Below are 12,231 nucleotides of genomic sequence, written 5' to 3'. Positions count from 1 at the left end.
AGTTGAAATGATCTAATTTGAGTAACTTTCTCTGCATTTCAGGGGGCTTTTGCATATATTCTCAACTACTTCATGTATGTTATCTGGGCCTTGTTATTCTCCCTTCTTGCTGTGTTACTTGTGAAGGGGTTTGCTCCTTATGCCTGTGGCTCAGGGATCCCAGAGGTGAGTGAGAGTGAAAGTGGGTTGGGTTTTTTTTAAGGTGGGATAGGGATCCACTGTCCAAAGATTACACGTGCCTGCTATGGAATAATAATTTCTTGCAGTTTAGATTGTGGCTTAATGTACAGGTTTTTTTTCCCAAACTATTCCTGAAACATGTCTAGTACTTAAGTCTCTGTGCAGTCCCTTTAAAAACTAAAATGTTTTGGCATTTACTGCAGGAGGTATGAACAAAAGCACACTGTTTGTGTAAGACAGGCTACAAAAGCTAGCCTCAGATTTTTCTTCAGCAGGGATAGTGGCCCTGAAGGAAGGACTCAAATGACTGTTTCTGCCTTTGCACAGAGATATTTTTTTCTGTCTCTGTATTACTTTTGATAGCTGGAGGCGGGTCTGAAAGCTTCAGGGGAAAGTTGAGGGCAGGATTGGGAACGCCTAGTAAATCAGGAGCTCTGACCAGGGCTTGAACGAAAGCCTGTAGAGCTTTGTGTGCTTGACTTCCAGATCAAAACTATCTTAAGTGGTTTCATCATTAGAGGCTACCTGGGCAAGTGGACGCTGATCATCAAAACCATCACCTTAGTGTTGGCAGTGTCCTCTGGGCTGAGCCTGGGCAAAGAGGGGCCCCTGGTGCACGTTGCTTGCTGCTGTGGAAACATCTTGTGTCATCTCTTCACCAAGTACAGGAAGAACGAAGCGAAGCGCAGAGAGGTATGGAGATACACCGATGTTGTCAAACTGCTGAGGTAGTGTGGGGAGACCGGTGGGTCTGGTGCTTTGTGCTGACTGTCAATTGTTCCATTTTGGTTTGTCTTGGTGTGCCTCAGCGCAACGCCTTGTTGGAGCAGAAGCCATCTCGGTTAAGAAGTTACACCACAGCATCTCCCCACCGCAGGTCATCATCTCATGTGTGATGGGAGCGTTCACTGGCATTAACTTGCTGCAGACCCAGTTCTGCAATGCTTGTTTGTGTTTGCCATGCGACTCCATAAACTATAGTGGGACTGTTTGAGGGACCGGGACTTAGCCATAGGAGTAGAATGAAGGGCTTTGCTTTCAGGGACACAGTGATGGGCATGGTGTAAGAACCGAGCTAACATCCAACATGAAGCACATGAGTGTTTCCTCACAGTGCTGTAAGGCTCTTCTCTGGACAAGCCGGTGTAGAACAGTTAATGTGAGATATGTAATATCACACTGGCCAATTTGCCTTCTGCTAAACCAAACCTGACAGAATCCACCCAGTGGGTCGCCCCACAGCACCTCTAGTTACCTGGTTACCCAATTTTGAAAAACGGTATGAGTGTGAGATGGGCAAATGTTGGAAAAGTCAGTGTCTTCTGGGAGGTGAAATTACTGCTCTTCTGTTTTGCTGAAGCTTTATCTAAGGTGAAAGCATAGCATGAAATCAACTGAAACAGAAAAAGGTAATTGCCAGTGATACCACTTCTACTAATTTGGGACTAGGACTGTTGAAATCCTGACAGCAGTGTTTCTGTAGCTACTTGCAGCCCTTCTTCCTAGGAAACTGGATCATTCCACCTTTTCCCTGCTCTTTAAAACAGGTCAGACCCTGGCTTACTGCGCACTCACTGGAGATAAAAATTGTACAAGTTTAAGTAAAGACAAAAAAAAGGGGAAAGGTTGCGGGGAGGGGGATGCTGAAAATGTCTGACTGTCTTTGGTTTCTTTCTTAGGTTTTATCAGCAGCTGCAGCTGCTGGTGTGTCTGTAGCTTTTGGTGCACCGATCGGAGGAGTGCTCTTTAGTCTGGAAGAGGTAACATCAGCATTTTCTATTAGCTCTTGGCGAGCTGTTTTATTGCAAGAACTGACCCTGCTGGTTTAAAAATACAGTCCACTCATAACTGCTTGGGTGTGGAAAGGAGACCCTGTTGAATACTGATTGGTGGTGTATTTACAAGGCCAAGCAACCTAAAAGCTTATTGGGGTTTCAGGTAATTCTTACAAATACTGGAGAATTTATTTTGGATGATGTCTATCCGTAGCTTTGCAATAAACCTGTTGGTTTCCCACGGTCTGTCCATGCTCAGCCACACTGACTGCTCACAGCCTCTGTCATGTTTTCCATACATTCACTCTCTCCTGACAGCTCTGTCCCAGGGTACCTGGGAACAAACCTATCTGGCTTATCAAACCCCTCTTCTTCCCAAAGAACTTCCTTGCTCTTTTGATCCAGACGTGAAATGAATCACCACTGCTTGCTTCAGGGCTTAGCTCAGAGGAGGAATGGGATGGTTTTGCTCAATTGAGCAGTAGTTGCGGTGGCAGCTATGGCAAACACTGTTGTCTGGCACTTCTGGACTTTGCAGAGCACGCAAGGCAAATAGTTCTCCGGATTCAGCTCATAGCTGATTTGTAACAGCTTTTATTATCCAAATAAGTCGCCTCTGCTTCAGGGATCATAGAGGGTACTTGCTGCGTTGGAAGTGTGGGGGCCGGGATCCATCCTGGTCATTGCAGTCCACATTGAATGGGAGCTGACGGTAAAGCCTGGGGTGCTTGGCTGGAGAGGAGGGTGTTGCCAGTGCACATCGATCACAGTCCTTGCTTTTACTTCGTGCAGCGGTGATTTTGTTACTGGGCAGCGATTGGTACAGTGACAAGTGTGACTGAATCTGTTCTGGTTTTCCTTTTTAGGTCAGTTACTACTTTCCTCTCAAGACACTGTGGCGTTCCTTCTTCGCTGCTCTGGTTGCTGCCTTTACCCTGCGCTCCATCAACCCTTTTGGGAACAGCCGCCTGGTTCTCTTCTACGTGGAGTTTCACATGCCGTGGCATCTTCTGGAGCTCGTGCCATTCATCCTTTTGGGAATATTTGGTGGACTTTGGGGAGCTTTCTTCATTCGCAGCAACATTGCCTGGTGCAGGCGACGCAAGACGACCAAGCTTGGTAAATACCCTGTGCTGGAGGTGTTTGTAGTGACTGCGATCACAGCTGTTCTGGCCTTCCCCAATGAGTACACCAGAATGAGCACCAGCGAGCTGATTTCTGAGCTCTTCAATGACTGTGGGATTTTGGACTCTTCCAAGCTCTGCGAGTATGTGAATGATTTCAACAGCACCAAAGGGGATGACCTGCCAGACCGAGCTGCTGGTCCAGGAGTTTACACTGCCATGTGGCAGCTGGCTTTGGCCCTCATAATGAAAGTCTTCATCACGATCTTCACCTTTGGCATGAAGGTGAGAATTGCCTGTAAAGGAGCTCACGTTCTTCTCATTCTTTGCAGGACCCCCACATCTTAGAGCTTTCTTTGCTCAATAAATAGACATATTCCCTCCCCAAGCTCTGTTAAGGGGGCAAGGCAATAGACTGGTATTATTTGTTCTGTTACTTGTAACTGAGGGCAGTAGAAACCTTTTAGCCTGAGTGTGGGCGCCAGACGCAGTCACTGAAGCTGGTGTCTCGAGGCTTCATATCCTGTTTTCCAGACACAAAATGCTTCTGAATTGTCCTGCCTTAAGCCTTTTTCATATATATGCAATGGCTAATTGCAAAGCAATCAATATCTTAATTTGTAAATGCTTATGATAGCTGTTCCGTGGTCAGACGGTTCTGAACTTGTTCGATGGCAGCCTCCTGAACTGTGAACCTGAGCCTAGGACTGACCTTTCCTGCAGTGGGGTTCAGTAGGTGGAGCTGAGCATCTCCCCCTGCTCCCAAGTCCTCAAGTGGTCCATCCAGAAAGGTGACCCCACCACAGAGGTTTTGGACATCATTGTTCCTGTGAGGCAGTCGCTGACATTCAAAGGCAATCAAGTCTGAGAAAGATACACAATGTGTGAGAAAGCTGTATGACAAATGTGTAAAGGAGCGGGGGAAGATTCTCTTGACTTCAAAGAACAGGAGCTTTTGGAGTGCTGGAACATCTGAAGTGCAGAGGTGAAACGCTTGTTCCGTTCCATGCTAACCTCTTGTGTGGCTGTTTCTCCTGCTCAGAAGAGAGTTAACTCAAACTCTGTTGGAGAGTGCTTAGAGAATGAGGGTGCAGGAAGGGCAGAAGTGATAGAGCAAGGCATCCTTACCAATTTTAACTTCAGCATAACCTCTAACTCAGTCCTGTTTTGAACTTCCATCACTAGTCTTTTAAATGTCTGAGAAATGGTGCGTTTACCAATGTGTGTTTCCACAGGTCCCTTCAGGTCTTTTCATCCCCAGCATGGCGGTGGGTGCTATAGCAGGCAGATTGCTCGGAGTGGCTGTGGAGCAGCTGGCCTATTACCACCACGACTGGGCCATCTTCAGCGGCTGGTGCAGTCAAGGAGCTGACTGCATCACTCCTGGCCTCTATGCAATGGTTGGGGCTGCAGCATGTCTAGGTAAGCAAGATGTGTTTTGAAGTCCATGCTGTGGCTTGGGTCCTGGTTGGCCATGTAAAGAAGTGTGGTAGTGAAATGCTGCTGCTGTTCTTGCAGTCCATAGAAGTTGGCTTCATCTCGAGACAGGAAACTCTGTAGTAGAATGTGCAATGTGTTCCTCATCCTGTTTGCTTTCGTTTGCCAGCATCAACCTACCATTGGACATGACAGGTTTCAGTGGGGAGTCTCCTGAATGGACAGCTAGAACAAATGAGACTGGCCAGGGACTTCAGATTTTCCTGTGGGGTTTTAAATCATTTTACTTCCTGTTCTGGCCTTAAATCTTATGATGCAACTCTTCTTTCAAGTGCTCTGTTTTTTGGTAACGCTTCTTCCGCTTGGCTGAATTTGAGAAATTAAATGCACGTGACTGAATTTCACTTTCACTGTAATTCCCGATCCTCTCCTACACAGAATAGTGTGTTTAACTCTTAAGGGACTACTTTACTGTATCAGGAGAAACTCTCATTTCAGGAACAGCAAAAGCATGCTACCAAAACCCATCTTTGGCCTTTATAGAGGGGATACACCTTGTTTGCATGTAATTGATCAAAAATAAAAAATATGGTTCCATTTCATTAACTGTTCTGTTTTCCACTGGACAGTACTAAAGTCTGCGTGCCCCTTTGAGATGGTTATTCGAGAAAAACTCCTCTGAAATATTTGGCAGTAGCTTTGGGACTTGAATCTCAAAAGCGTAATTAAAATATGCCAAGATAAAATGATGTCATAAAAAAATGATGTCAATATTTAAGATGACTCATCTATCTTCTCTTGAAATGCCTCAACTGTCCTAGTGTTGAAAAACTACAAAAGTGTAATGAACAATAGTCAAAATGTCTGGCTGAAAGCCGGCAAACTTGAAAGGTAAGTTGTCTGAAGCCCTTGCTGACAGGGGGGATCTCAGGATGACACTTGCCTTTTGCATACAGCCTATCAGAGTTCACGTTTCATGAATTTGCCCTTCTATGGCATGGCCAGACTCTTGCAGCTAGCTAAGCAACACGAGAGAAAGTTAGCTGTCTTTTTAAGGTTGCTTTTGAGTTCAGGGAAAGACCCGTCAAAAACACGTAGCAAACCCTTGTGAGCCAGCCCACGGCACCACACTCTGGAAGGACGGATGGTTTCAGTACTGTGTTCTGCTCGTGTTTGGCTTCCGCTGAGATGCTGAATGTGATGTAGGAGTCCAACAGTGCCGCCGCTTGCTGATACAAGACCTTCTCTAGCTGCGTTGGCAGAGGACAGCTGTAGCAAGCCTCAGAACAGTTCTCCTGCCTGGAAACCCCCCAAACTGCATGTTCATGTCATCTGTCTTCCTGTGTTCTCTCTGCAGGTGGGGTGACCCGAATGACTGTGTCATTAGTGGTCATTATGTTTGAGCTCACTGGTGGACTGGAATACATCGTTCCTCTGATGGCAGCAGCCATGACCAGCAAGTGGGTGGCTGATGCCATAGGGCGGGAAGGCATTTATGATGCCCATATTCGCCTCAATGGATACCCTTTCTTGGAAGCCAAGGAAGAGTTCTCACACAAGACACTTGCGATGGACGTAATGAGGCCACGGAGGAACGATCCTCCTCTGACTGTCATCACTCAGGACAGCATGACTGTGGAAGATGTTGAGACCATCATCAATGAAACCACATACAGTGGCTATCCAGTGGTGGTGTCACGGGAGTCCCAAAGGCTTGTTGGATTTGTCCTCAGGAGAGACCTCATCATTTCGATTGGTAAGAGGCAAGATACTGCATAGATGAAGGATGCTGTCAGAGGCCTTAAATGGCATCAGCTCTTGATGCCATTTACTTGACAAGTTTAAACACCTAGCAGTCATGGCGCTGTGCTTACTGGCTCCTGCATCTCCATCCCTGAACAGCGTGGGGTCTGCATGCGTTGAGTGCGAAGGACAGGATGGCTTGTGCCATGCAATTAGTGTGGCTCTGCTGAATTCATAAACCTTAGGGCACAGTTGTGGAGCATGTGACTTCTTGCCAGCAAGAACTAAGCCTTCCTGACTTTGTGAATGACTGGACATGGAAGGCTTTCTTAACTGTTAATGTCTCAAACCTTATTTTATTTCATTAAGGAAAAAAGTCTGGTTGGTCCATGCACTGAATATTGGGTCACTTCTGAGGTGCTGCAGTCAAACCTATAAATATCGATACTGATGTTACAGTCTCCATCTCTCTTCACCACTGAAAGCCAACCTGGTCTTTCACTTGTTTCACTGGTGCTCCCGCGATGGTGGTTGTGAGGCAGGTGGTGTGTGGTGCTGGCAAGACTTGGTAAGCACTGTCCTGACATCACTCAGATGCAGTTTCCATCTGTGATGTGAGTTGAGCTCCTTTGGAAACGACTTTGCCATATTACAATTCAGGATACATTTAGGTTCCTCTTGCTCTCAAGTTTCTTAGAAACCTGCAAGTGCTGTTTCCCAGCATGAGACCCAAGTGGAAATTCTGGTCATGTTGTCTCTTGCTGGCTTGGGTGAGACAGTATGTCTTTTCTTGGTGAAGCAGGAGGAATCTGTGTGTTAGGGTTAAGGGGTACACAGGCATGTAAGTCCTCAAAAATTGCACCTGTGCTGGAGCAAAGACTGGGCATAGGGATACCAAGCCCCATACTTGTGGAAGTTGAGTCCATGTGGTTTGCAGCTGCAACTCAGGCTCCAGGCATCTGTGCTGAGCTTGGGTGAGCTGACTTGCACCCAGCAAGTTTGTGCAAGCCTCATGGTGAGCTGGATGGGAGATCTGATCCAGCTGAAAACATACCTCCCTACTCGGTTAGCTCCTGCAGATCAGTCCCCTCTTCTGGCTCCCGGCGGGGGGCACACGGATGCTGGTGCAGGGGAGCAGGTGAGAGCGTGCTGGCTGGGAGAGGGTGGCAGTTACCTTGGACAAAAGCAGAAAGCGATCGTGGGAACAGCGTGATCATGGAGGATTGAAGACACGTGAGCTCTGCAGTGCATTCTCCAGTGCATGGCTGAGTGCACTGTCTTAGCTCAAGCTTGATGACTTTCCATAGGGGTGGTGTGAAGGCTTGGCCCTGAGCTAGCTTTGTCCCATGGCAGAGCTAGAGTAGTGTTTATCATTAAATTGTCTGCAGCTATGAATCAACACCGTGTGTTCCCTCTCTTTTAAGGTAAGTTTTCAGTGTCAGTTTTATGATGTGCAATACAGTTTTTGGAGCACGTGAATATTGCTCTAGTTCTCAAAAGCCAAACGCTTATGACAGTATAGAATGAAATACAAAAAAAAAAAAAAATGCACTATCATGTTATGCGTGCTGCCTTCCTTCTGCAAGGCTGCTTTGTGGTATGACCATGAATTCTTGCATCTGTGTTACTCTGAATCCCCAGGGACTTGTGAAGAGAATCTTTCCCCCCAGATGTGCACAGTAATGCACTGTTGTGTGCCACGGGATGGGATTTAGCTTTTGTCAGCCAGCTCTGAATATCCAGTCTGGTGTTTGGGCTGCCAGGCTAGCAATGAGTCTTGGAATGTAAATATCAAATCAAAGCTGCAATGTGGCAGATATCCAACTTGCAGGTGTAGCAGGAGTGTAATGCACTAGTGTAAATATCTGAGTGATGGAAAGTACTTCACTTGTTTTCTATTCTTGACCCTAGTCACGGGCATGGAGTCTGCACCAGTAGGTTAAGTGCTTAAAAATACTACTTTAGCTACTCTGCACGGGACCCAAACTGGTGACTGATAAAAGTACGAAGCATTTTATCTGCCTTCTCTTAAAACTGGAGAGTTAAAGATGTTCAGAACTTGCATTTACATGGTCAGAGCAAAATCCTGAGATGCGTGGTGGACATTAGGCAAAGTGTGTGCTGATCTCACCCCTGGGGTGACACTTTGGAGACCTTAGAGGTTATGCTGTAGGTATTAGGAGATGGGATGGAAGCTTGTTGCACCCTCCTTGGGTTGTCTTGAGAACCAGTGCAGGTGAAGGGAAGGAATGGACTTTTAAGGCCATCCCAGTGTGGGCAGAGAGAGAAAGGGGTATGCTTTTTTGTTTGGAAAAGGAAAGGAGGGCTGATATTTAATCAAATTTTTCTTCTTCCAGAAAATGCCCGTAAGAAGCAGGATGGGATTGTGAGCACTTCAGTTATTTATTTCACTGACCACTCTCCTCCGCTGCCTCCAAGCTCCCCCTCTATGCTGAAACTCAGGAGCATCCTGGACCTCAGTCCGTTCACAGTGACAGACCAAACACCCATGGAAATCGTCGTGGATATATTCCGCAAGCTAGGATTGCGCCAGTGCCTGGTTACTCACAACGGGTAAGAATGCTGTGGGCTGAGCCCTGGGGTCCCAAGATTGCCTGTAGACCTGAGTCTAAACCTCCTCTCCTTCTAGTGAGCAAAGGCCTCTGATGTATAGAGCACTGAGCACCAGCTGAGCCGTGGTTATCTGGAAAAAAGCAATTGTGAAACCCTTGAGCCTCTTTCAGTTGAAGCAGTAACATAAAGCCTGTAAGGCGAAGACACAGCTCCATAGGGTGATGGGTCTCTCAAACTGATGGAAAGGGCTCACGGCCTCCTCTCAAATTTGGCCACACGTATCGTGTAACTACTTGAATTTGCTTTGGTGTCGGTCAGAAACAGTGTGTTTGGTGAGGTGGGAAGGAATGAGGGCAAAGAGAAACTGAGTGATCTGTTCTCTGAAGTAAGTGTGGCATCAGCAGTAGTTCTAACCCTGTTCCCTGCTGTGGTGTGTTTGGACCAGCTGATCTATTCAGCTCCTGGCAGACAGCCACCTTGCTCAGCATTACTCCCCAGCAGACCTTCTGCCCAATTCCCTACTTCCTGGCATACCTTTCAGCACCTTTTTGAAAGCATAGCTGCTGAAAGTACTAGGACTTAAAATGCAGCACTCAGGGTGATCTTTTCAGAGGAGGTGTCAGTAATTATTAGTATTTGTCTCTTGTTATAACCTCCTTACCTTTTTTTAGTGTAAAGTACTGATAGAGTTTCTGTTGGGGCTTGTGAGCACCAGACTTTGTGTGGAGTGTCAGTGTTGTGATCCAAAAAGCACTTCAGCTACTGCAAGGCACTAAAATTGCCCTACATGAAGCTATGTGAGAGCAAGGACACCCTCTGTGGGTGTTGATGCACTAAAAATGTGTTTTCATTTTCCAGGAAGCTACTCGGGATCATTACCAAAAAGGATGTATTAAAGCACATTGCACAGCTGGCTAACCAGGACCCAGATTCTATACTCTTCAATTAAAGGCAGTCTAGTAGGTATTGTGTGTTGAACACAAAATAAACTTTTTAGAAGATCCTGGATATACTTTCCTATTTTTATTGAGACCATGGAACTGTTTTCAGCGTTTCCTTCTGTGGAGCTGGAGAAGATAATTTTTTTTTTTCTACCAGATAACCAATTGCACTACGTAATCTGTGGAACATAATCTTCTTTTTAGAAGGAAAAAAAAAAAAAAGAAGACTTTATTTACGTTGCTTTTGTGAAGTTGCATTGGAAAGATTCCATGAAGGAGTAAAAGCAAAATGCTATAGAATTATATCTCCTCTTCTTATTTTATTTGAAAACTTGTTACTAACATGGGGAGGAAAAGACAAGGTCTGTACCTTCAGAAATTTTGAAGGAGAAGAATGATTTTGCACACAGCATTCAGGTGGTGGCAGAAAGATATGGTTGTAACTCAGGGGTGATGTATTCTCAATTAGCCACTTGGTAAAAATAAGAACCTTGTAAAGTCAAAGTAGGGAAGGTAAAAAAATAAATAAATTGGCTAGCTGAGGATGTTTTGCCAAAAGAAGGAAACCAAAACCCCCAGAAGACCAGATCTTCTTAAAATTAGGCCCAGTTTCTGGTTGGGAAGAAGCTTATTTTGATTACTCTTCTGTGAATGTATTTAATTGCTCTGACGCTGCCTTGCTAGGAGAACCTCGAGGAGGACGCAGAAGGAGTTAACAGTTTTATTCTCATTGTGATCCCTTTTTTAGATATATGCCTAAGGATTTCTTCTCCTTGATTTTCCTTGAGCATGTAATTAAAATTGCGAAGGCAATTATAACCTAAGTTATTGCCCCACCTTTACTGCACTTCCCAGTAAACTCTGATCATGTTAGGTATTGCACAACTGACCTCTTCCATAATCAGCAGTGTCTTAGGTGGCTGAGGATGTCCCACTGGAGAGCCCTGCGCCCGGGACGTTTACATGGATGCGTGTGCTGTTCCCTGCTCCTCTCCTCAGCCCCGCACCCAACTCAGGCCCGGATCCTGGCTCTAGGATTGGCAACACTGCCACTTCATGTATGTGCACCGCTTGGTGTCTCTCCTCTTCCCAACAACTATGCAATAAAGCCCTTCCTGACCATGGTCAGCCAAGTCACTCGTTCCACATCTGTGCTCCTCAAGTCCCTGTCCCAGATCTTATCAAATTATTTTCCTGTTAATAAAACTGTGACCGATTACTGGAATTTTGAAGGTATATGAATGTTTTCGGAGGTCGATGTTGTTCATCGTGACACATGCTGTTTTATGGTCTGTGGCTGAGGCTCACCAGTGACAGCAGAGCTTCCTCTCACCTCTGGCTCACCACTGAGGCTGCAGAAGGGAGCCAAGCTGTTGAGTAATGGCCAAGAATTGTGGAGTGAGGGCTCTGACTCTGCTTCCTGACAGACAAACCTCTGGCTGTTGAGCAGGTGTTGCACTTTGCACAGCCTCAGCTGTGGAAATGACTCCCCTTGTCCCTGCCAGAGGCACCTGCAGACCCAGGTTGGGGCTTGGTGGCAGGTGGTGATGGGTTGTCCACGTGAGGCTGCTGCTGCCTGCCTGTGATGAACCTGTTCCGTGGGGGAGTAGGGAGTCCTGGCTAGAGTTGGCTGGAAGTTTGGTCAATCTTAAACTCTCTCAAATATAAACAAATTCTTCATCTCTACTTGGAGGAGAAGCCAGCTCATTTATTTTCCAAAGCCATCCAACAGCGAGTACCTGCTGCCACTGCTTTAACCTGGCAGCGAGGTGGTGTTGACTTGAATCCTTGTATAGCTTAAAGCTGAATCAGACTGACATGTTACCAATGGATCAGATACCCTCTGCTTAAAAAATAAATGCCTTGACTGTGGTGGTTTTGTACAGCAGGAGATGGTTGCTGAGCTGAAACAGACTACAGCATGCCCGTAAGTTGCTCACACCTTGAAATACTTTGCATTCTGCCGTGGCTGGCAGCAGAAGCTTTGCCTTTAAATGCTTTTTTGCCCTCTTTGGAGAGGGTTGTCCCCTCTCATCGAATGAATACTCTGTGAGTGCAGGTCTGAGTCCAGGGAAGAAGATGCCTTCTTCCACTTCCCTGCGTGAGCGGGCTGGAGCATTGCAGCTGGCTGGTTGGTTATCCTGGATGCTCTTGGGGAAGCGGCAGGGCAGGGATCATGCCGTTGGAGGGGGACTGCAGCCACTCTGGGCACGGGAGCTCTGGGAACAGGGTAGCTCAGGGCAGGAAACACCTCACGAGGATTTCGAGTCCTCGCGGTGCCAAACCAAATATGGTGACAATGGTCAAGTAAGAGAAATGTTGCAAAGGTACAAGACCTTTCTTTGTCTCTTCCTGGAGCAGATCTCTTCACTTTTGTTTCTTTTTAATGTGGAAACTGGTAATTTTCCCACGAGCGGGGATGAACGCTTTAACGGCTGGAGGTCTGGTACATGTGGG

General features: G+C 46.4%; 1 protein-coding gene across 14 annotated transcripts in view; it reads left to right on the top strand.

The window, feature by feature from the left end:
- Positions 1–10,074, top strand: part of LOC141927982 (H(+)/Cl(-) exchange transporter 5) — a 43,265-nt gene extending 33,191 nt beyond the window's left edge. For all 14 annotated transcript variants that reach the window (XM_074835500.1, XM_074835504.1, XM_074835499.1 and 11 more), the window contains 8 exons: positions 43–165; positions 667–873; positions 1,860–1,940; positions 2,822–3,364; positions 4,315–4,501; positions 5,874–6,272; positions 8,617–8,833; positions 9,692–10,074. In XM_074835500.1, the coding sequence (XP_074691601.1) occupies positions 43–165; positions 667–873; positions 1,860–1,940; positions 2,822–3,364; positions 4,315–4,501; positions 5,874–6,272; positions 8,617–8,833; positions 9,692–9,782 (1,848 nt within the window). In that variant the 3' untranslated portion in view covers positions 9,783–10,074. The remainder of the gene's footprint in view (positions 1–42; positions 166–666; positions 874–1,859; positions 1,941–2,821; positions 3,365–4,314; positions 4,502–5,873; positions 6,273–8,616; positions 8,834–9,691) is intronic.
- The last annotated feature ends 2,157 nt before the right edge of the window (positions 10,075–12,231 follow it).

This window comes from Strix aluco, chromosome 10, assembly GCF_031877795.1.
Source record: "Strix aluco isolate bStrAlu1 chromosome 10, bStrAlu1.hap1, whole genome shotgun sequence".
Classification (NCBI taxonomy): domain Eukaryota; kingdom Metazoa; phylum Chordata; class Aves; order Strigiformes; family Strigidae; genus Strix; species Strix aluco.
This window is presented reverse-complemented; position numbering and strand designations above follow the sequence as displayed.